Source organism: Acinonyx jubatus, chromosome X (genome assembly GCF_027475565.1).
Source record: "Acinonyx jubatus isolate Ajub_Pintada_27869175 chromosome X, VMU_Ajub_asm_v1.0, whole genome shotgun sequence".
Classification (NCBI taxonomy): domain Eukaryota; kingdom Metazoa; phylum Chordata; class Mammalia; order Carnivora; family Felidae; genus Acinonyx; species Acinonyx jubatus.
Window position 1 is genome coordinate 78,619,632 of NC_069389.1, and position 24,662 is coordinate 78,644,293.

The following is a 24,662-nucleotide window of genomic DNA, read 5'->3' on the forward strand; positions in this document are numbered from 1 at the left end:
GAAAGAGAGAGAGACACCACGTGGGGGCAGGGGAGGGGCAGAGAGAGAGGGAATGAGAGAGAATCCCAAGCAGACTCCTCAGTGTCAGTGCTGAGCTCAATGTGAAGCTTGAACCCACAAAGTGTGAGATCATGACCTGAGCCAAAATCAAGAGTCAGATGCTCAATCAAGTGAGTCACTGAGGAGCTCCCTTGAAGCCTTTTATAGGGGGCATGGGGCAAAGAAATGTGTTGGTCTGGGTAAGTGAAAGGCCAAGAATGGCTGAGGGAGACTAGCTTCATGTTAACCTCCCAAGGGAAGTCCCAGAAGAGTGTAACCCTTCAGGTTATCACCTAGGACAAGGCATGATCTTCCTTTGCTTTAACTTCTTTATGCCATACTTCATGTTCTGCACCTGAAGAATATTCTCTCTCCTTCCATGGGCTCTTCCTCTCAAGCCTTTAGTCTTACAGCTCCTGGCAGAATCCCTGTAGCTTCATAGCTGTCTCTCCTTTCTCTCTCCTCCCCTAGGAGTGGAATGGTGGTACTGTGTGTTCCTGCCTATATATGTTGGCAGATGGGCAGAGGATGTATGAGAGGTAGTAATCCCAAGAGGATAGCCCCCTTCACTGACAATGAGGGAGGTCCATGGGAAAGTTGACTGGACAAGGGGGAAGCATAAACATATTTTGGCTTGTCCTACAATGCTTTGAGGTCCAGAGGCCATAAGGGTGTGAAAAAGTACTATGTCTCCTAGTATCTCACAGATGGGCTGTGGTGCTGAGTCACTGCTGGGGGTGCAGACAGCAGCTAAATATACAGGGATGAAGGGAGGAAGGAAGGAGGGAGAACGGCAGCAGGGATGGAAAATGTGGGTGCTGGGGAGTCCATTTTGAAGAGAATAATGAGGAAAAGTCCAGAGAGGCATAACATCCAGGTCTTCCTGAGCTGTCTTCCCACATCTAACCAGAGAGAAATTGCTGCCTCTAACATATTCTCAGGCAAGTGCCAACTTAGAGTTCCCCAGTGTACCTACCCCTTTCCCAGACTGGGACTGCCATAGGGTCAAGGGATTGAGAAGTCTGGGCCCTTCCAAAAGGCTTGCCCTGCACATTTGTCCACCCCCTCCAAATTTCACCACCTAGACAGAGGGACCTAGGGCTTCATTTTGTGATTGAGAATGGTGAGAGCCACCCCTCTCCTCTGCCACTGTCCACTTTCTTCTCTCCCTTCCCTATGGCCCTGACTTTGTCTTAAAGTTTCAAGAGATAAGGGGAGAGCCCTCTGGGGAGTGGAGTGAGAAACAAACATCTTGGCTACAAAAGCCAGAAGTAGAAGGCCATTGGTAGCAAAAAATGTTGTTATTCATTATTTGCCTATTGTGTACCTGGCTGTGCTAGGGGTACTTGTGAGTATAAGGGGGGACTCGGAGGGGAGAACAGGGTGAGGGAGTATAGTAAGGGGGCCAAGTGAGGATTTAGGAAACTAAGAAGAAGTCTGAAGAGAATGAAACCTAATATGGGTGGAGCCAAGTTCGTCATGGGCACTTCCCTCAGAACCAGGACAACTTGGTTGTAGCTGAGTTACAAGGAGCCATTTCTAACTCTCAGTCTAGGGGATTCTGTGAAACTGTCTTGAGCCCAATTATCCCAGCATAAGCAAAGCTGTGACTCAGAACTAGAGCCTGCTCTTGGCCTGCCATCCCCTGCCATCCCCCATCCACCCAGAATGGCTCCACCCCAGACCCCCAGAAAGGGTCAGGCAGCTGCTCCAACTATTCCTGTAGGTGGGCCTCAGCATGGAAACAATGTGGAACTGTGGAAAGCCCAGAAGACTCTGTGGGAGATTAATGAGGATAGGAACAGAACACTTTTTGGTAAAAATGAAGTGTTTTCCCTCAGTGCTGAAGAGTGGGGGCCTAGCTTGGGAATGTTAACCTTTCCCCCAGGCAAGTCTGCTGGAAAGAGAGAAGAGTGACCACTTCCAGAAGGGGCCCTACCCCACAGACCAGTGGCCCAGGACAGCACAAGTAGGGCACAGGAGCCTCCCTGGCACTGGATCCCTGTACAGAGCTTCTGAGTTCCATTTTGCCTTCTCCCTCCCCTGCAGAGGTTCAAGGGGATGCCCATAGAAAAATCTATTTCCCCCTAACCTTAGAGTGCAGTGAGAGGTCTGAGGAGGTGGATAATGACCCTCCCTTCACTCCTCTCTGCCTCTCAAAGGTAAGGTAGAGCACCCCCTTGTTTTCATAGTGGGCTCAGATGAATCTTCTGCTGTTCAACTTCCTGATCCTGCCATCCTGTGGCTCTGTCCCCAGGTGTGCCACACACATTCCTCACTGCTTCTGAGGACACTTACTTAGTTAAAGACAAGGCTTATTTCCAAGCCCATCCTTCTGCCAGGCCTTGGGGAAAATAGCTTACCAGAGGTTTGTCACCAAAGTGGTCTGATCCTTTACTCCCACCTCAGGGGAGGGGTGGGCCTGGACGCAGTGAGTCCTTTGTGTCTTCCATAGAAAATGAAAATAAATCAAGAGAAACTATCCTCTGCATACCCTTCCTCAACACCATGGAATGTCCAGTTCCACTCCTGCAATCCTTGCCAGCCTGGGAGGGCCTTCCTGGCCCCGGTGTGGTGGGCTCAGATGGGAGTGAGCTGGAATTCCCCAGGGACAAAGCTCTGATTCACCAGCTGAGCCCTGACATAGCCGCCCCCTCTAGATTCCTGGGGGGTCAGTAAACAAACAGGGTGACAGCTCCCACCTCCTGACCTGGCTCAGCTCTGCCAGCCTTCCCTGAGGGAGCCTGCTTAGAGCCTGTCAGGATTCTGCCTGTGGCTCATCAGACACTGATTCTGGAAGCAAGCTGAAGGATAATCATGGAGCTGCCTAATCCTGCAGTGGAGTTCCCAGGCAGCACAGGTAGGGTCAGCTCATGGGAACATACGGTGACTGACTTCAGAACTTTGCCCTTGAGCCTGGTTGCTCCCTCACTTCCTTTCAGTGTGTGGCTGTGAGCTGTGGTTTTAATGGGATGATTGTTTTCTTAAATTGTTGGAAGAGTCTTGTGTGGGAAGGAAGTATGGTTTGGGGGGAAAGGGAGACTAGAAGAGTCTCATCCACCAACAGAACTATGTTCTTTCTATAAAAGGCAAGCTGGTATACAGGTGGGCAGACAGGTGGGTTTCCCAAGTCTGGGATTGAGCAGCACAGGCTGAGATTTCCTCGTCCATACTCCCCTTCCCTCAATTCCCTTCTGCCTTTGGCTGGGCAGTCCTGGCAGTATGCTAGAGGTGGCTAACTTATTTAGCACAACCCTCATTCCCCCAAACCTTGTAATTCCCTGCACGGTGAAGAAGTGATGGGCTCTGAGCTTTAGGGCTCAAGGGAAGCCTTTGGTAGGATCTATGACTGGTCCTCTTGGCTGCTGACTCTGGTCAGCGTCCTTTGGAGATCAGGGTCAAAAATATGGCTTTAGTTCTCTCTCAACCCATGGAAGATGAACAGTACTCTTTAGGACTATTTCCAGGCTTTCCGACTGGTGGAAAATGCATGTGGGGAAGAGGGAGAGGGGGCACCAAGGCCTGGATTCATTTGAGAAGCAGGACATCTATTACTGATATCTTTCCCTGGCTGGTCTACTCTCTCTCCCTGAATCTTTTGAGGCAGCCCCTCAGCTTTCTTTTCTTTTTCAGTGTGGGACACTGAGGTTGAGCCTACAGCTTACCTTGAATGCTGTGTTTGCCAGTGTTTGGGCAATTCTGAGCTGCTCTTATCTAAGGAAAATACTTCCAGAATCCCATCTGGGCAATAGTCTTGGCAGAATTTACAGTAATAATCCACCCCCAAACATACCCTGGGACATGCGCTTCTCTCTCCTTGTTCACATTTGTCCCATCCTTGGCTTGGTGCAGACCAGGGTGTGGCATACTCTGGGGATTGCAGAATGTCTATGTTTCTGTCCAGGTTAGAGTTGCTGCTACTGCCCCTGCGCCTCCTCAGGATGGTGCTGGAGTTTCCTGCCTAAGCCCAAAGCTATTCAACGGGTCTGTTGGTGCCGCTGGACCCCTCGAACCACGAGCCATGAATCTGTGTTGGAATGAAATCAAAAAAAAGTCTCACAACCTCCGGTAAGGCCTGGCCCCTAGAAACAGGAGCCTTAGGCAAATGGCTGGGGCTGTGTTGGGCTCCTTTTGCTGCTTCAACTTGTCATTCTCCTCTCAGCCTGTGTCAGCCTCATCATCCACTTCTCATCGTCTCATCAGCTTCATCATCTACTTCTCCACTTCCTTCTCTGGACCGTGGAAAGGACCCTGGGTCAGAAGTCAACAGGCTTGGATTTGAGCCTAAGTTGTTTTTTTTTTTTTTTTAAATATTTATTTATTTATTTATTTTGAGAGAGAGAGAGAGAGAGAGAATCTCAAGCAGGCTACACGCTGTCAGCACAGAGCTTCACAAGAGGCTCGATCTCATGAAGCTTGAGATTATGACCTGAGCCCATATCAAGAGTCCCATGCTTAACCGACTTAGCCACCCAAGGCCCCCCTGAGCTTCATTTTAAAGTAGTTGTGTCACCTTGGATACGTGGTTTAAGTTATCTGAATTTTACTCTCTTTTTCTTTTTAAACAAAAACAAAAATGAGTGAAGGAACTTTCCTAACTACTTCACAGTGTTGTAAGGATTCATATAAGATATGAAAATGCTTTCTGAACTTAAAAGCACTCATGTATAAGTGAAGGATATGTGTGCTCCTTCCTCCTCTTCTTCTCATAACTGTCCTTCCTCCATCTCAGTAGATATTATCTGCTCTCTTTCCCATCCTTTTATGCCTTCTACTCCCATCCATTGGTTATCAGCCCACTTATTCCTCCCCAAACTGAAGGCAAATCTGTACGAGCATGAAGGCAATTCCTATATCACTTGTCCCTCTTCTCCCTACCCTTCTGTATAACCTACCCCCACACTTTTCCTCTCCACTCCCTATTACCAAAGCCCAAACCCCTGGCTTTTGGTAGGCTTTGGCTGGAATGAGACAGTGTAGAGAAGTTGAAAGAATGCAGGCTCTGGGGTCAAATAAACCTGAGTTCAAATCATAGCTCTACCAGTGATTTAACTGTGTGACCTTGGGCAAATTACTTAACCTTCTTAGGCAATAGTAGTACCTACCTCATAAGGTCACTGCTCTGAGAATTAGTGGAAGTAGTGACTTAGGTAAGGGTTTGGTCCAGGTAGTAGGGAAGTAATGAATAGTTATTATTGTCAGCTAGGGGGAATGGGCTTGATAGCTATACCTAGGCTGGCCTCTAGCTTCCTACCACTTGGTCCTCAGCTCATGGTTCATTTGTGGGGGATGGCTTACAGAGATGATTATAGTGTATGCATTTTTCTCCTTCCATATGTCAAATCTCTAGCTTCTGGTGCTGTCATCCTTTGGGACCCTTGGGCTACGTATATTTGTATGTGTCCTCACACAAGGGAGTACCCATGTTCAGTCACCTCATTTGCCCTTTCACTTACTGTATCCTCTTCCTACTCAGAGGTCAGGCTCTGAGAAGCCTCTGTTGATGAGTAGTTTGGCATGGTTTGAGTTCCTCAAAGGCAAGAGGGTAACCAGACAGCTGTCACCCCTAATGCCCTTGTTCAGTTTCCTCCCCTTCCCAGCTTGATGCTGGGCAAGCAACTGAATTAGCTGATATCCACACTATCACACCTCCCCACTCATGGACCTACCCATTGGTTTTAGTACTGTACTCCATGCAAAGGTACATTGGGAACCTCTGTGGATGGGTAAGATGGAGGGCTCTGGGCCTCCTCCTACTTCAACCAGAGCAGCTCCTCTTTAATCTGTTTTATATATATTAAAGTTCTACATAAGTGTTTGGGGAAAAAGTGTTTTGCCACTTAAAAAGAAGGTTGAAAATCACTGGTCTTTTGCATTGTGTGCAGTGCTCGCCTAGAGGCCTTCTCAGACCACAGTGGGAAGCTTCAGCTCCCTCTCCAAGAGATTATTGACTGGCTCAGCCAGAAAGATGAGGAATTGTCAGCTCAGCTGCCCCTGCAAGGGGATGTGGCTCTGGTGCAACAGGAGAAGGAGACACATGCGGTAGGTTTGAACTATGGAGGCTGTGGCGTGTCACCTCTCAGCTGGGAAGGGAGCTTTTCTGCAGTGTTCTGACAGATGAGCACCTAACCTCTGCTTAGACATCTGAAGTAACAGGAGGCTGGATACAGTTTTACTGGGTTTTGGATAGCCCGCTACCAGAGTAAGTCAAACCTTTTCTCCCTGGCCCTTTCATCAAATACTGACCTCTCTTAAAATCCTGCCCTGATTTTCAGTGGGGACATGGAAAAATGAACATAATATAATGTTAAGTGAAAAAAAAACATAGGATACAAAAACTATATACAGGTGGATCTCAGTTGTACAAAAACAAATATAGACGTGTGTACATGTATACACACATACGAAAACATAAGAATGAACTATATCACAAAGCCCCCAATGGTCAACTCTAGGTGATGAAATTAAAGTTCTTTTTAATTTTTCTTCTTCATGCTTTTCTGAAGTTTCTAAGATTTCTGTGACATATATTACCTCTTATAATCAGAAATTAACAACAGATATTTCTTAAAAATGAATACAGAATGCAGTAGGAGAAATAATTATGTGACATGGTAGAGGTGTTAGCTAAGACTACAATGCCAATCACATTGCGATATAAATGTACCAAATCAATATGTTGTATATCTTAAACTTACACAATCTTCTATGTCAATTATATACCAATTTAAAAAGTGGAAACAGAATGGAATACAGTACAGCAAAAAAATAAACTATAACTGAATGCCACAGCATGGATTACTCTTAAAAACAGTATGTTTAGTGAAAAAAAGCCAGGTAAAAAAAGAGTACATACTGCATAATACCATTTATGCAAAGTGTTCAAAAATGGGCAAGACTAATCAGTGGTATTACAAGTCAGGATACTGGTTACCTAAGGGGAAGGGGTGATATAGTGACCAGAAGGGGCCCTTGAGTATACCTGCTGGGATGCTGGTGGAGTTCTGTTTCTTGATCTCAGTGCTGGTTACAGACATGGAATTACTTTATGGAAATTCCGAGCTGTACACTTTTGATTTGTGTACGCTTCTCTATATTTCGACACAAATTTTAATTAAAATTATGATATAAATCCTGCCTGTCTGGTTTTGATTTCTCTAAAGCCCCTTACTGGGGAATTTCTGGGTCTTCCAGAGAACCAAGATTTTCAACACCAAATCCTTACATTTCTCTCTACCTTGTGGCATATACAGACCCATTTCATATTAAATAGATCTCCCTATGTCAGAGTCACTCTTCTGCTTATAGAGAGGACTGCAGCTCTTTATGTCTGGGTAGCCCAAAGATGCATGATAATGCTAAAGGATCAAGTTGCACTAAGGAGAAGAAAGGTTGTCAATTGCAGAATAGAATTTGAAGCAGTTGAAAGACTTTACTTCCCTGTTGACAATGTTGCTAAACTTCATAGGCCTTTATGGAAGATGTCAAGTCTCGGGGCCCTTATATCTACTCCGTTCTGGAGTCAGCTCAGGCCTTCCTGTCCCAGCACCCATTTGAGGAATTAGAGGAGCCTCATTCTGAGAGCAAAGGTGGGTAGTCTTCCTCTCTTTTACCTTCTTCTTGAACTGCTAAACACCTTCCTTCCTTCCCCAAACTCAGTTTCTCAGCTATTATCTAGGAGAATAATTTTCTCTTAAGAGTCCAAAGTTGGGAAGGAGCAAGGTTCACACTGCAAGAAAAAGCAAAGAGAACAAAAGAAAAAAAGAAAGAAAAAGAAAAAAGAAAAAGCAAAGAGAACAGAACCTGGAGCAGGGAAGACCAATGGGTGGCCCAAAGCTGTATGTGACTATGTGGAGCATCATGTGTGGCATTCTAATGAGACATAAAAAAGAAAAAACAAAAGACTCAAATGCATTGAGCTGACTCTGAATAAAAGTAGTAGTATGTCCTTTAAAAACGTACTCCTTTAAAGAAAAATAAAATAAAATAAAATAAAATAAAATAAAATAAAATAAAAAGTGTACTCCTTTATTCCGACATAGAGAGACATGCAGTGATGTTCTAATCAATGAGACAATAAAAAATCTTTTTTAAATCTAAAAAGTTAGGTGATGACATTTCAGGAGAAAATTTATTGTGGGTCTTTATTGTGGTGACTTCTGGCCCCTTTCCTCAGTAGAGTAGGCCACTCTAGGTCTAGGTTCAAATAAGGGAGCAGGGTGGGATTCTTGGGGTAGCCCAGCAAACCCTCTTCTCCAGAAGGAGTTCTCAACCTTTCAAGACTGGCTATGAATAGCCTGGAAGGATCCGTTGTTAACTGAGCTTTGTTAAAGCTGTTGACTCTCTCCGTTTACTTCCAGCCCCTCAGTAGGAGGCTATTAGTCAATTTACTATCCAATGGGCCTCAGACAGGACAAGTTCAAAAGAGAGCAGGATAGTTCCAATTAACCTGGAGTTTTGGGGGTCTGAATCTACTTCTGAAGGGAGTTCCAGGGGAGGATGAAGAAACCTACAATTTAGGAGCCTAGATAGAAAAGCTGGGAAAGTTCTGCTAACCTCCCCTGGGCATAAAATACTTCCCTTCTTTGGATGGAAGTGGGCAGCAGACACTAATGCAAAATGGCATTCCAGGGTCATGTGCATAGGACTCTGGATGATTTGCCTCACTGTGCCTCTTAAAATATTTTACTCACTGGGGTACCTGGATGGCTCAGTCGGTTGAGCATCCAACTTCAGCTCAGGTCATGATCTCACACTCCGTGAGTTTGAGCCCTGCGTCAGGCTCTGTGCTGACAGCTCAGAGCCTGGAGCCCGCTTCAGATTCTGTGTCTCCCTCTCTCTCTTCCCCTCCCCGGCTCATGCTCTGTCTCATGTCTCTGTCTCAAAAATAAATAACAACATTTTTAAAAAATTAAAAAAATAAAATATTTTACTCACTGTTTACCTTGCCCATTTTTTTAAGAATATGAAGAAATCCTCTTAGCAGGTGGAAAGTAACAACATGGTCTCTTGACTGTGGTGTTGGATCCATGAACCTACATGTGTGATAAATCGCATAGAACTAAATATACACATAGGGGCACATGAACATTTTACAGAGGTATATCTTTGCCTCTCTCTTTTCCATGGCTGCCCCTGCCAGGTTGGCCTGACCTGGCTTCCTGCTTGCTCTTACAGATACTTCTCCCAGACAGCGGATCCAGAACCTTAGCCGCTTTGTGTGGAAGCAGGCAACGGTGGCCAGTGAACTATGGGAGAAGCTGACAGCCCGCTGTGTCGACCAGCACCGCCACATTGAGCACACTCTGGAGCAGCTGTTGGAGATCCAAGGGGCAATGGAGGAATTAAGCAATACTCTGACCCAGGCTGAGGGAGTCCGAGCCACTTGGGAGCCCATTGGGGATCTCTTCATTGATTCACTCCCTGAGCACATCCAGGCTCTTAAGGTATACAGGCCCCCTAACCTGGCTAAAGTCCACCCTGAAACCTGACACTCCTCCCAGACCATGTCCCTGCTACTGAAGCTTCATTGTTGTCCCAGGTTGTAACTGAGCCTTTTCCAGTTTATGTGCTGGATTTTGGGGCTGGTTTAGCTGGAGTCTCCTCTGTCCTTTTACTGTCTTCTCTTTCCCTGGTGTTTTCTGAGAGTAAAAAATGAAGAGGATAAGGACAGTGGCCCCCCTCACCTTCATCCAAATGGCCTAATAGCAAGCACCTGGATCGTTCTATTGAAACAAAAGTCTGGGTGAAGAAGGAGGAGTTGAGATGAATGACTAATGGTTCCTCTTACCTACTTTCTCTTTGCTGTGGGATTTGGGTCCTGGTTCTATAGCTATTCAAAGAAGAATTCTCCCCTATGAAAGATGGAGTGAAATTGGTGAATGATCTGGCCCATCAACTTGCCATTTCTGATGTACACTTGTCAATGGAGAATTCCCGCGCCCTGGAGCAGATCAATGTTCGGTGGAAACAGCTACAGGTAGAAGAGAAGCCTGGAGTGAGCCAATGGAAAGAGCTTTGATATAACTAGGCTTGGGAGAATCTTCTTCTGGCCAAAAGAAAGTGAAGGGGCATTAAAGTGGGATGAGACCTCCATGGGGAAAGAATAGTAGAGCATTTGGGGCCAGGGAACAGTCTTCTCAACCTCTAAGCTGCAGGACGTAATTGAAATGAAGATTTGAGAGGGGCCTGTGTAAATGTGGGCATTTAGGGTCAGATAAGAAGTGACTGTGGCCTGTAATTAAGAATGCTCTTCTCTGACCCTTGGGAGTGATATGGAAGCACTAGGAGTTAGGTGATCATGGAAGGATCTAGAGCCAGAGATGAGTTAGCCTGTGAAGGACTTCACAAAGATTTCTGGAGGTGCCTGGAAATCTCACACTAAATATCTGGAATGAATTCACTCTGCCTCTTTCCATAGGTGTCAGTTGGTGAGAGGCTTAAGCAGCTCCAGGATGCCCACCGGGACTTTGGGCCTGGGTCACAGCATTTCCTCTCCTGTACGTGAGACAAACTAGACTTCACTTAGCAGAACCGCAGATACCTTACAAGAGAGTCTACTCATGTCCCTTGGGGGTCTGGTAGGAGCCCAATATATCTTGGCATCCAAGAAGCAGTAAGGATAAAGCAGTGCAGTATAGTGGAAGAAAGGACAGGGTCTCAAATCAGAGAGACCTGGATCTGAGCCACTGCTCCTTGACTTAATAGCTGTGCAAGCCTGAAGAAAATAGCTTAACCTTTCTGAACATCAATTTTCCCATATGAAAAAAGAAGAGAAAATATTACCTAACTCATAGGGTTATGGGAATATTAAATAACTTGAAATTTTCAACAATATTTATTGAGGACCTAATGTGGGCCAGGTAGTGTTCCAGGCACTGGAGCTACAAAAGTGAGAACAAAACAGACAAGTCTTTAGACTTATAGAGCTTCTACACTAGTAAGGGAAGCCAGAACATAAACAAATAAGTAAAATCTATATAACGTAAATTGGTGACAAGTGCTGTGGGAAAAAAAATAAAGCAGGGAAGGCATGAAAAGGCAGTGCTGGACTTAATGAGGGAGGCATTGCAATTTTGAATAGGGTAGTCAGGAAAGGCTTCACTGAGAGCTCTCGGAACAGAAACCTCAAGGAGACAAGGGAATGAGCCATGGGGATAATTGAGGGAAGAGCACACCAGGCACAGGGAACAGCAACTTCAAGGACCTCAAGGCAGGGGAATGCCTGAGGAACAGGAAGGAGGCAGGTGTAGAAGTAATATGGAGAGGAGAAAGCGGGAGATCAAAAAGGGTAGCAGGAGGCCAGAGCACCAAAGGCCTTGTAGGCTATGGTAGGAACTTGGGATTTTACTCTGAATGGAATTGAGAACCTTTGGAGGGGTTTGAGCAGAAGGGTGACATTGTAATAATCCAGGTGAGGGATTATGGTGACCCAGGTCAGGGTGGTAGCAGTGGAGATGGTGAGGATATACAGATGTGAAAATTAGATATGTACACAAAGCATTTGGCAAAGTATCTGGCTCATAGTAGGAACTCAATAAATGTTAATGGCAGTTAGAACTATTGCTATTAAATAATCACTGGCATGCAGCTATACCTATAGAGGGCTCTTGTATCCAGGGAAACTGCAGTGAGGAGGTTTGCCAGGTGACTTAGTCTCTCAAACATCTGGAAGATAAAGACATGGAGCAGAGAAGGGCATCCTTTTCCAGAATTCCTCACCAGAGAGAAATGGGCAATACCATTCCCCATTGTCCCATAGGACTGAGAAGCTTGGCCTTCTGGGGGAAAGTTTTTGAGTCCCATGAGGAAAGTAGTCCACTTCATATCTCTAGCAGCACTGCAGCTGAATGGATAGAAATGGCAGGCTGGCCAGGGAAGAGATCATCAAGGTGGCTGAGGCCAGATATTCCTCTTCATGCCCTTGCCACATCATTGACACATGAGGGTATCGGTGACAATTTCTTCTTCACTTGCCCTAACATCAGCGAGAGAAGTACGTTTATTAGTCTTGCCCCACCTTCAGGGGCTATGAAGAGCCGGTAATGCAAGTCAGACATCCCTGTTTTGGACTTAACCACCTATTTGGGAGGATAGAGCAGGAGAGTCAACAGGAGCCTAAAAAGTATTAGTGGCCAACTTCTTTCTCTTTCTCTTCTTTACCAGCCTCTGTGCAGGTTCCCTGGGAAAGAGCAATTTCACCCAATAAAGTTCCCTACTACATCAAGTGAGTGACCATCTGAATTAGAAGTGGGTCATTCACCTGCCCACCCTCCTCCCTTGCCTATCCTTTTTTTCTCCCTGTCGCTGTTACTCCTTATCTGTTGGGATTCCTCCATCCAATCCAGTTTTTCCTCCTACTCATCTCAAGAGCTCAAGATTCTGCCTGGGGAAGGGTGCTTTGGGATATTAATGGTCCACCCTCGGATCCTGAAGTTCCTTGCATCCAAACTATCACTGAGTGAAGCGCATATGTGTGTGGGGAGGGTGGGGGGTGGTGTGGACCCCGGTATTATTGATGCTTTTGTTTGTAGCCACCAGGCTCAGACCACTTGCTGGGACCATCCCAAGATGACTGAGTTATACCAAACCCTGGGTAAGAATTCAGAGTTCCTGTATAGGGTGGAGATCTATATAGCTGCCTTTTTCCTGTAAGAACAGAAGGGAATTCCAGTCAACAAACAGATGGGGGTAGAAGGGAGCACCTTGTCATTTACCCAGTGGCCTTTCTTCCTTTCCCCTCTGCACCTCCCTCAACTGGAGGCTCTACATTCCTCCTAGACCATTTTACCATCACATTAGGGAATTATTCTTACAGACCTGCTTTGAAAGACACTGTCCAGGCTATGATGAATATGACTTCCGTGTGCCTTAGTTTTGGCTACTAAGAGATTCACCATTAAGGTTGCAAATTTTATCCATGCTGATGCATGTGAATATAGCTCATTCACTTTCTTTGCTGTAGAGTGTTCCATTTTATATACAACAGCTTCTTCATCCAGTCTACTGTTGATGGACTTTTGTATTGTCTATAGTTTGGAACTAGTAAGGACAGTGCTGCTAACCTCTTGTACATGTCTTCTGGTGCACATGTGCACGTTTTTCAGTCTAAAGGTCTAACATCATTTCAGTGTGTTGTGAACAGACTAGGAAATTTGAAAGTGCAACAGATCCTTTGCAAGAATCATATTCAATATTAATTTTGTTATGTTTTTACTTTATCAAAAATCTAGTAAGGTATTATCTCCTGAAATATTGTGATTCAGTTATTTATACATGCACACATAGGGTGCACATATTGGACGGTGATATCAAATGAATGTCTTACTGTGCATCTTGGTCAATAAATGCTTGAAAATCACTGCTCTAGGATATGTAGCCAGATGTGTTGTGGGATATGTGAATGTTCAATTTTACTAGGTACTGCCAAGTTGTTTTCTGAGGTGGTTGTATCAGTTTATACTTCCACCAGCAGGTCCTTATTTATCCACATCTTTTCTAACATTTTCTGTTTCCTTTTTTTTTTTTTTTTTTGCCAATCAAGTGGGTGTAATATGGTATCTTGTGGTTTTAATTTGCATTTCCCTGATCTGAGTGTGCCTCTTTCCATTCTTTGTAGCTGATCTGAACAACATTAAGTTCTCAGCTTACCGCACTGCCATGAAGCTACGCAGAGTCCAGAAGGCGCTGCGTTGTAAGTTTCCCATCTCACTTCCCCGCAGCCTTCACCCTACTCCCACTCTTCCTCATCTGCTAGCTGTTTTCCACTTTGATTCCACCTTGGCCAGGGTTGTTGATTGGCTTGTCTCCAAAAGCTGGAGTATGCTGGTTGTGGGCACCTGCTCTTTCCAGGGGCCTTCCATTGTTTCCAAGCCCCAGACTTGTTTCTAAATTAACCCATGACTATCCTCCTCCTTGTCCCTTCCCTGCCCAACATGGATAATCAAGCAACTGTTTTGTGGCAGGAAGTAGTCCAGCCCAAGGTTTGGAGCCATCAGGGGCTTGTGTTCTTTTGCCATCTTGGAGTTGGTTATTGAATGTAGCAGAACTATTGAAGCAAGTGCCAGTGGTTAGGGGACAGTGTGGCTATACATAAAATGTGCTTTCTGGCCTTTCTTAGGAAGACTATCCATTCAGTCTTCCTGGCCCAGGCATGTCTGACTAGGCTGGTTCCATCATTCCAGGTAATAGAAAGTCCTCTTGAGGCATGTCACATTTACCCAGACATACCTGAGCCTTCATAACTGGTATCTAGGTTCTCAGAACAAGGTTCATGAACAAACCTGTTTGCTGTTGAAATGTGTGTAAAGACAGAGAAACGTAAAATGAGATTTGACTCCTTGGGAGTTAATACAACAAAGGAGGTGAATTTATTCACATCCTACCATCTTCTTGAAACTGATGCCAAAGAACATATGGGTATATACATGTTTGGGGTTAATTTCCAGGGCCTTTCACTGCCATCCCCCTCTTCAGGATGAGGATCTTGGTGAAGGGCAATCTTGTATCATACTTATAAATGGATGGTCTGGAGATTCAGTCAAATTTGGTGATGCCAGTGGTGTTATCTTCTCATGTAGTCCTAGGAGTTCTACTTTTGGCTACTCTCCCTCTCTTTTCCTTCCCAGTGGACCTGGTAACTTTAACCACAGCCCTGGAGATCTTCAATGAGCATGATCTGCAGGCCAGTGAGCAAGTGATGGATGTGGTAGAGGTCATTCACTGCCTGACGGCCTTATATGAACGGCTGGAGGAGGAAAGAGGCATCCTGGTCAATGTGCCACTCTGTGTGGACATGAGCCTCAACTGGCTCCTCAATGTTTTTGATAGGTAAGGGCCTGTACCCCCCCCCCCCAGAAGCCTCCAGGATGAAATCCAATGGGATATCTGAAGTGGGCATTGTGAGAAGGGGTCACTCCCACAGTGGACTTGGACTTAGCTCAACTTGGGGCATGGTTGGCACAGAGCCCTGCTGGGATAAAGTCTGTCAGAGAAATTAATGCCAATATGTTAACCCTTTACATATATTCATGTTCTCAGTCTCTTCTCTTAAACCTAGTGGTCGCAGTGGAAAGATGCGGGCGTTGTCCTTTAAGACCGGCATTGCATGCCTGTGTGGCACTGAAGTAAAGGAAAAATTGCAATGTGAGTACAACTCCAAAGTCTGAAGTGGAGTTGGGTGGAGGGAGAGGCGTGATAGGAGGAGGAAGGGTGAAAATAAGCAGAAGATAGGTCTTATGACTCAGCAGAGCTCTACTCAGGCTACATTCTAACGGTGGTCCAGGCTAATGCAAAAACCCACAACAGTCAAAGGCTAAGATGGGTCTAAGACCTGTTATTATTTCCAGTGTTACTCCAAGGATTTTGACTTCTTCTGACCTAATATAATTAGTTGACTAAGCTCTGAGTTGGCTTCCTGGGGTATCCAAGGGCCTGACTTCCTAGTGCTATTTTCCTGTGGCCTATCAGGCTCAGCCCTCCCCTAGTCTGAATCTCAAGCCATGTCACACATTCTACTAGAGACATCCCATGTGATTACATGGGCAGGGCACAAAAATCCCCAGTATCTGGTAGGTGAATAGTATGCATTTCTGTAGTTTTTAACCTCTCTGGTTTATACTACCTTTGCTTTCCCCTCCATCCTCCATCTTCTGTATGGCTTTTTGTACTTTTCTGCAGCAGCAGTGTTAGTTGTCAAGTGCTTAATGTGTGTTGACCGTTGTGCTAAATGTGGTGAGTACAAGGTCCAATCAGACATGGTCCCTGCCTTAGGTTGTTGACAGTCCAGAGGAGGAGATAGAAGTACACAGAAAGCATTTTTGAAAGTGTTAATTAGAATAATCTGAATGGCAAAGGATATGTGCTATATCAGATCACAGAAGATGGATGACAGTGGCCTGGGAAAACTTTAAAGAGAAGGAGACATAGCAAAGCATGTTCATAGCAATGATATTATTTATTTCTCCCAATATTCCTTTGAGAAGGAATGGATACTAATTATTTCTTCTCAATTTTCAAGTGAGGAAACTGCAGCGTAGAGAGGTTCATGACTTATCCAAGGTCTTACAAGCTAGCCAGTAATGGACCCAGAACTAAAATCCAGGCCATATGCCTTCCACTTCTGAGTATTTTCTAAGCCACTGGTGATGTATGAGACAGACAAGAACCGCTGAAGGAGCTTTGCTAAGATTGCGGTAGCATGGGCGTAGTTCTCACAGGGCAGATATAGCCCATGTTCGAATATAAGTACCATAGTCTATTGCACACATTAGACTATGTTCTATTAGACCATAGTCAATTAGGTGATCATCTCCTATTTGTGGATGATCCATGTCAATGTTTGTTTCCATTTGTGTGGAGAGTTGAGAGTTTACTGTAGTGTCAGATGACATGAGCTATGTGAACAGGAGGGGACTCATGATCAGGCACACCTAAACTCCACACCCCTTCATCTTGCTTCTTGAGAATCTGTTTTCCCAGCAGTGCCATATCTGTGTCTGGCACTGGTCTGACACGCAGCCCGCTCTCTGTCTTCATCTCTCCCTCTCTCTCTCTCTCTGATGCTCTCTCTCTCTTTGTGTCTGTCTTGCTTTTTCTCTCTGAACACAGAGATTGCTCTTTTTATAAATCATGGGCTTCTAGAAGATCAGGGATAGATCTTTAGGTATTCCAGTTTCAAAAGTCATTAGCTAAGTCTATGTACTCTTTCCTTGTCTTCCTTTTCTTCTCCTTTTCCTCACACCATTCTCTGGCATTCCTGCATCGGGGTTGGCCATGACTTATGGTGGGGCCAGCAGACCTCTTCAGCCAAGTAGCCAATTCAGGCAGCCAGTGTGACCAGCGCCACCTCGGTGTCCTGCTTCATGAGGCTATTCAGGTGCCCCGTCAGCTGGGAGAAGTGGCAGCCTTTGGGGGCAGCAACGTGGAGCCCAGTGTCCGTAGTTGCTTCCGTTTTGTGAGTATGGGACTGGGTAGGGAATGATGAAAGGGAAGGTGGGAGGAAGGGAGGGAGAACTACGAGTGAGGCTTTCAATCTGAACTACTCAGATGTAAAGGAGTTTCTTCAGAACAACAAAATAGAGGGTTCTCTGGGCTTTTAAGTCCAGAGTCCTACTGGGGAGAGTGCCAGCTCAACTAAGACAGGGCAGTAGGTGGACACCTCTGTAGAATAGGCCATAGGCCAACCCAGGCCTTGCTGGTTCTCCTGTCCCTGTGAGGGGTACCATTCTAGGAACACTTTGGGCCCCACTCATTTACATTGGGCTTCTTGTTTCTCTAGAGCACTGGGAAGCCAGTCATTGAAGCTTCACAGTTCCTTGAGTGGGTCAACTTGGAGCCCCAATCCATGGTGTGGTTGGCTGTCCTGCATCGGGTCACCATTGCTGAGCAAGTGAAGCATCAGACCAAGTGCTCTATCTGTAGGCAGTGCCCCATCAAGGGCTTCAGGTAAGGAAAGCAATACCTGCTAGAATGATAATGTTAAATAGGCCATGTTACATATAAAATCGTATATTATGAAACAATGTACATATTCCATAATTATATAATTACAGCTAATCTATGGTACGCTGTTATATGTTGTTGCAATCCTTTCTACTACTGAATGTTTAACTTTTTAGAAAATCAGAAATGATGAAATATTTTCTTTTCTTTTAGTTTATATTATGAAGTATTCCAGACTGACAAAAAAATGTATAGAAAAGTAGGGGGTGGGATGGCAAAACAGCACAGAAAGGGAAGTAGTTTGTTCATTGTCTCCCAGGGAATATTAAGTAGACATATAAGATCACCTGTGTACCAAATGATATGCTGGCAAATGGTTCACAACTGACTCCCCAGAAAGCAAAGCAAACAAACAAAAAACAAAACCTAATGTGTAGTATTTGCTAATTTCCATGATGTAAATACTCCCACTGTGGCTGATGTCCAGGTACCCACAAGAGGTTGAGAAGAGATGCATGGTTGTACACTATTTATAGCAGAGATGATAGATTTAAACAACCTCAAGTACATAGATAATAGGAAAATAATTAGGAGGTGATGGGTTCTGGGTATGTGTTACCTTTGTTTTTAATATCATTTACTTAATTGTGAGTTTAGTAATTTTTTATAATGGTTGTATTTAACAACTGGCTTGGAAAATCCCTGAAATTTTTAACATCCACCACCAAGCTTAAGAAAGAAGGCCTTATTGCAATACATTTGAAGTTTCCCTGGTTACATTCTCCAGGCTTTCATCATAAAATGCTCAATTTTAAAACTTTTTAAAGCCTTAAGGCACTCTCTTTACAACTGCCCTGCTTTCTATAAGCAAATGAGGCACAGACGTGGAATGTGACTTGCCCAGTTTCACCGTTGGTTAGTATAGATCCAGGAATAGATGTTGGATCCTCTTGACTTCTCTAAGTCCAAGCATTTCACCATTGTGCACTACTAGGTCTGGTCTGGGGAGTTCAGCCAGGTTTTGGACCTGGATCTTATGGGCTAGTCAATATTTAGTAATAATAGAGTTATTTTTATAAACAAGTTTTGGAAATAACTTAGCCGACTTGCCCAAGGCTGGTAGAATAAATGGCCTTTGTATTGGAAGTGTAAGTTCTCCAACGTAGGCAGTGGTACCTGTTAGACTAAACCCTTTGGGGCTATTTTTGTTTAGAAAGCTGTTTGAGGGAGGGTTGATAGGGGGTGGGGGAGAGGGGAAATGGGCATAGAGGAGGGCACTTGTTGGGATGAGCACTGAGTGTTGTATGGAAACCAATTTGACAATAAATTATATTTAAAAAAAAAGAAAGCTATTTGACATCATGAGCTCTTTACCCCTTCCCACTTGAACCCTTTTAAAAAAGATGGTGAGGCAATGCTATTCCCCACACTTCCTAGGAGTCTGAGCATGTAATTTCATGGAGGTTTGTGGTCTTTAGACTAAGGCTAGTTATCTAGTGAGGATGAAGCCACTGTTATGTATAGGAGGTTGAGTGCATTATGACTCCATGTCCCGCCCCCTTCTAATGTGTGTGTATATATTTGGATGTTAGGGAAATGGGGAGGTCACTATGGTACATTGGATCCTCTGTCCTATCACCTCTCATCTCCCCAAGGTACCGGAGTCTGAAAGAATTTAACGTGGACATCTGCCAGACCTGCTTCTTGACAGGCAGGGCCAACAAAGGCAACAAGCTGCACTACCCCATCATGGAGTATTACACCCCGGTATGGAACCTCCGGGCCGGGCAGGAGGGGGAAGCAGTTCTCAGGTTCTAGGCCCTTGATCCACTTTGCCAAGCATGGACTAACTATATTCTGCCCCTCACCCAGTTGCACTCTCTCTGTTTCTCTGTCTCTGTCTCTGTCTCTCTCTTTCTCAAAAAAAAAAAAAAAAAAAAAAAAGGCATTCACTATTTTCCTTCAGGGAAAAGTTTCAGGAAAAAATAGAGAGAAAGGAAGTTCCCGGCAACTAGACTTCCATTGCTTACTTTAATTTTTCCTACGTAATTTCCCGAATTGCTCTGTCACCTAGTCTTTACCTGCTACTTTGTCATTTCTTCCATACCTTCTAGTCAATACCAAGGTTTGTGCTCAAATTACTCAGTCTCTTGGAGGTTAGAAAGGGTATGTTCTTTACCTGGGTCCCCAGATTCCACTTGGTTTTCATTGGAAACTGTGCCCTTCATTGCCACCTGAGTCCAGGTGGGTCAGCATTCCTGAACTTCACTCATAGAATTTCTCCTGTGCTATATTCAGGACGCACAGCTTCGTGCTTAGCTCCCTGAGCTAACTCTACTCCCCAAACTCCTTTATCCCTTTCTGCCCCATGGATACTCCTGTAGTCCCAAGTATATTGCCATCTCCCCCCACTGCTTTCTCCCACCCTACCATCCCAGTTTTCAACCTGTTTCCCCAGAATCCATCCCTGTAAGTCACCATCTTTTCTCCATATTCTGTTGGCACAGAAACATGTGTGACTCAGTGGGAGCGGGGAGCTTGCCCTTTATTTTTATTTTATTATCACTTGAAAATAAACATTATAGGTTTGCACCCTAAGTCAGGCTCTGTGCTGACAGCTCAGAGCCTGGAGCCTGCTTTGGATTCTGTGTCTCTGTCTCTCTCTGCCCCTTCTCCGCTTATGCTCTTTCAAAAATAAATAAACATTAAAAAAATAAAAATACCCTCAAAAAAAAAGAAAATAAACATTGTAAAAATCATGCATGGAAAACTGGCTGGAGATGAGAGACTGAGAATGCTGTACCTCCTGCATTAACAAATATATACTTACTGTAAAAGAGTCCAATAATATAGAGGTGTATAAAATATAAAAGTCCCCCTCTCTCCTCAGCCTTGCTCCCACTTCTCCAGTCCAACTTCCCAGAGGCAACCAGTGTTCACAGTTTCGCATTGTACCCTTCTCGACATTTTTCTGGGAGTGGGGCTAAGATTAGATTACCAGTCATGTTCCCTGCTCTAGGGGAGCACCTTCGAAGCCATTAGGGTGAGTCCCTCTGCCCTGTCTCCCCTAGACCACATCCAGTGAGAACATGAGGGACTTTGCCACAACTTTAAAGAACAAATTCCGCTCAAAGCATTATTTCAGCAAACACCCTCAGCGAGGTTATCTGCCTGTGCAATCAGTGCTGGAGGCTGACTACAGTGAGACGTGAGTACCAGTGGGTGGGCACAGGCTGCAGGCCTTGCTGAGCTGGGGATGTGCTGTGTAGGGGCTGAGTCCCACATGGGCTAGAGGAATGTTCCAAGGCAAACCTGACTAGTAACAAGGAAGTTCAGCTTGTGCCTGACAGGAATCTGGCCTGAGAAATAGATTAGAATCCAGTCTCTGTATCCTGTTCCCATCAACTCTTTCCCATCTCCCTAATTTGGTGGTAGGGGGTGGGGAGGGTTGTTGTAAGGTAACAGACTGCTCAGCTACCCATTCTTTGGCTGCCTGAGTCTGCTGCTTTCTTCTAGGCTGGCTTCTTCCCCGATGTTGCCACACGCTGACACACACTCCCGCATTGAGCATTTTGCCAGCAGGTACCACTGGGTTTGGAGGAGGGAGATTTTCAAGAGTCTAAGGGGGATGGGGTTTTCAGTCAGGGCAAAGAGAATGGAGTCAAGACCAGAGGGACGTGCATAGTGGGGTATGTGGCAGCCAATGATGCCCAACACTTAAGGGCAGTTGGGGCAGCCATCAAAGCTAATGATCCCACTGTGGGATTAGAGTCTTGAGATGAAAACAGGCCCCACATCCTGCTTTCCCTTCTGTTCCTGCTCTTTCTTCCCAGGCTTGCTGAGATGGAAAGTCAAAATTGTTCCTTCTTTAATGACAGCCTGTCCCCGGATGACAGCATGTAAGTTTTCACAGCTGCTTATTTTCCAGGAATAATTTTCTTTGGGATCGCCCTGCCACAATTTGGGAAGGATATATCCTCAAGATGGTGGGGGGAGTATGGTGGCTAGGGTCCTAGAAGCCCCAAGGAAGGAAAGCTGCTTTCTGGGCACAGTATTTGGTAATAGAAGCTCTCTATTGATGGATTTGCCATCTGCCCAGGTCCCTTCCTCTTGTAAGCTCCCATCTTTCTATGCCTAGTTTTGAAGGAAGAAGAATATGCCCTCATTTAAAGTTGCAGAAATGAATCATTATCCTATGCTCAAGATGCCAAAGCCCCATCTAGTGCCACATCCTGGGGAGACATCAGGGACTTAACTGAAGTGTGACTTGAGAGATTCCCTGGTGCTATAGGTCAGAGAAGGGGCCCTTTATTCCTAGGGAGATTCCTGGCATGTTCAGGAGGCTTAGAAGCTACTGGCCCTGATTGGGACTTAGGCAGTGAGCCCCTGGGTGGGTGAGGAAGCAAAGGAGGATACGGTCAGGGAACAGCACAGAATGGGAAATGATTTGCTCATTGTTTCCCAGGGAGCTTTAGGTAGAACCCAGAAGCCCCAGCATCCTGAAAACCCTCTCTCTTATACCCTCAACCATGACCTCTGCCATCTTATTTTTTCATCCCTCTTAAACCTGAATATATAGCCTTTCCCTTTCTATGTGACTTAGAAGTGAATATTCCAGCATACGTATCCTGAGGCCTGAGCTGGAAGCTGAGAACTCATGCCCTGTGATGTTTCTTGGTTCAATGCCTGGCCACCTCCTTTTCCTCTCCCCACACCCATGCAGAGATGAGGACCAGTACCTGCTGCGGCACTCCAGCCCCATTACAGACCGGGAGACAGCCTTTGGACAGCAGGCTCCATGCAGCATGGCCACAGAAAGCAAGGGGGAGCTAGAGAAGATCCTGGCACACTTAGAGGATGAGAACCGGTGGGTATGGTGATGGCACAGATCTGTGTGGATTTGAGAGTCAAACAGCTTGAATTTGAGTCTTGATGCTTCCACATCCTAGCTATGTGGCCTTAAACAAGTTACTTATATTCTGTTATCCTCCATTTCTTCATCTATAAAATAGGGATGATGATAATAGTATCTACCTCCTAGGGTCACTTGTAGAATTTCAAAGGGAATCAGGCATATAAATGTGTTAGCCAGTATCTGGATTATCATAAGGTTCAGTAAACGCTAGCTATTATAATAATTAATTGAATCCTTTGAACTCAACCCAAATATTTTCAAGTACCCAGTAGATGCAAGCAGAGAGAATGCAAACACAGAGAATTACAGAAGACAGTATTCATGTCTCTGCCCTCAAGGAATCTTCAGTGTTAGAAATGGAAAGAGGTACTTATCACTTACTGAAAGTAATAAAACAAGAGGAGAGTGGCACTGCATATAGTGTTTGAAGACTGGCAGAGGGAAGGTGAAGATTACAAGGATGACACTGATGTCCATAAAGTACGGGTGGCAGTAGGGGTCTGAGGAGGGTCCAAGCCACTTTGGGGGAATTCAGTAGAACCCAAAGAATTCCTCAGAACAGTGTTTCTCAAACATTAGTGTGCATACAAGTCACTTGGGGAATTGGGTAAAATGCAGATTTTAATTCACAGGTCTGGGGTGGGGCCAGAGTTCTACATTTTTAACCAGTTCCCAGGGAGGGGCGAATGCCCATGCTGCTGGCTCACAGACTACTTGGAGTGGCAAGTCCTCAGAACAGGACTGGTCTGCCAAATCTTCATTATTGGTTCAAGACAAGATAAGTAGAGAATAAGCTTTTAGAAACTTGTATAGCAATTTGACACTGCCATGTCATCCAAGCACATAATTAGTGGACTTTTCATTGAATAAGGTATAGACCCATTTGAGTGTTGTTGAACTTGTGTGGCGTGTCATGTGTGGCATGAGCTATGTACTAGCCATACACATTTGGACCAGTCATTGGTTCACAGTGATTTGAAAACCACCCTCCACCCCCGCCCCAGGATTTTGTTACAGATAGTTTGAGAAGCACTGTATTAGATCAGCAGTGGCCTGGCCCTAGAAAACATTGGTGAGGGAATGGTTCTGTTGCAAAAGTAATGTCCCCTAAAGTAGACCATCTCTTTGGAACCTGTTTCTTGATGACTCAACATGGGTGTTCAAAGTGGGCCAAAAAGGCGGGTAGTGGAGAGAAGAGGCAAGATGGGTGGTCTTTTGTTTACATCTTCCACTGGAATCTAAAAATCTACAAATGGAGTAGGTGAGTCAGTGGCCCTAATGCCTCATTAATTTGCAGACTGTGTTTCTGTCTGATTTTAAGGTCAGAATTAATCCCTGAAACAGCACATCAAAGCCCTAAGACATTTGTTATATGAAATGTCAGCTCCCTCTGCTCCAAGGCCCAAGGATGGCAGAGTAAATGACATATGTGCTGGAGAAGAAATGGATATGGCTGTTCAACCAAGAACACAGCTAGGGTGGGGGTGGGGGTGAGAGAGCAAAGGGGTTGCTCACACTGAGGTATGAGCAGACATCTGGGACCTGGACAGTCAATACTTTGTTAGGGCCATAGGTCTTAACTCCTCTGTCCTTGGCAGGATTCTCCAGGGAGAGCTGAGGCGCCTGAAGTGGCAGCATGAGGAGGCTGCCGAGGCCCCCACCCTGGCTGAGGGCTCTGCCGAGGTAGCACAGGACCACCACAATGAGGAGCTTCTGGCTGAGGCCCGGATCCTTCGGCAGCACAAGAGCCGCCTGGAGACACGCATGCAGATCCTTGAGGACCACAACAAGCAACTAGAGTCTCAGCTGCAGCGCTTAAGGGATCTGCTCCTGCAGGTGAGCCTGAAGCCTGGGAAAGGACCAGAGCAGCCCCCGAGGGGAGGAGAGGTGGAGAGCACAGCAAAGGGATGGAAAGAAAGAGCTCCTTGGCAGTGGCTGTTGGATGACTTTCTAAAGAGAACTGGGCTGACAATTAGGAAAGGTGGAGGAAGGAAGGGGCTGGTATGTCTCATTGCTTGGCCAATTCTGGGTGCTCACTTCTCCAATGACACATTTGAATCTGGTATTGAAAGAACAAAGTTCAAAGAATCATCTGAAACCTTGATTTTGCTACTATGATGTTTTCTAGAAAGAAGCAGGTTTGAACGGCCAAGAAAAAGTTTTTCTGGGAAGGGAGCTCTTTGTTAATGTTTGTCCCTTTCCTCTTTGAGAAGTAGTATATGTGATATAGTGAAGCTATGGAGTCAGACAGCCCGGGGTTTGAGTG

The 24,662-nt window shown here is 45.2% G+C and overlaps 1 protein-coding gene across 6 annotated transcripts in view; it reads left to right on the forward strand.

The window, feature by feature from the left end:
* DRP2 (dystrophin related protein 2) overlaps positions 1-24,662 on the forward strand; it is a 41,867-nt gene that overhangs the window by 11,679 nt on the left and 5,526 nt on the right. The window contains exons 1-20 of one of the 6 annotated variants that reach the window (XM_027053795.2): positions 1,441-2,899; positions 3,944-4,107; positions 5,925-6,081; positions 7,508-7,628; positions 9,217-9,485; positions 9,872-10,018; positions 10,460-10,538; positions 12,205-12,265; positions 12,573-12,634; positions 13,658-13,732; positions 14,667-14,868; positions 15,098-15,183; positions 16,836-16,993; positions 17,318-17,484; positions 19,137-19,248; positions 20,553-20,689; positions 20,998-21,063; positions 21,315-21,380; positions 22,205-22,348; positions 23,995-24,232. In XM_027053795.2, the coding sequence (XP_026909596.2) occupies positions 4,061-4,107; positions 5,925-6,081; positions 7,508-7,628; positions 9,217-9,485; positions 9,872-10,018; positions 10,460-10,538; positions 12,205-12,265; positions 12,573-12,634; positions 13,658-13,732; positions 14,667-14,868; positions 15,098-15,183; positions 16,836-16,993; positions 17,318-17,484; positions 19,137-19,248; positions 20,553-20,689; positions 20,998-21,063; positions 21,315-21,380; positions 22,205-22,348; positions 23,995-24,232 (2,394 nt within the window). In that variant the 5' untranslated portion in view covers positions 1,441-2,899; positions 3,944-4,060. Of the gene's footprint in view, positions 1-1,440; positions 2,900-3,943; positions 4,108-5,924; positions 6,082-7,507; positions 7,629-9,216; positions 9,486-9,871; positions 10,019-10,459; positions 10,539-12,204; positions 12,266-12,572; positions 12,635-13,657; positions 13,733-14,666; positions 14,869-15,097; positions 15,184-16,835; positions 16,994-17,317; positions 17,485-19,136; positions 19,249-20,552; positions 20,690-20,997; positions 21,064-21,314; positions 21,381-22,204; positions 22,349-23,994; positions 24,233-24,662 lie in introns of those variants that run through there. The other 5 variants (XM_015081734.3, XM_027053793.2, XM_053201456.1 and 2 more) reach the window with 5 other exon arrangements.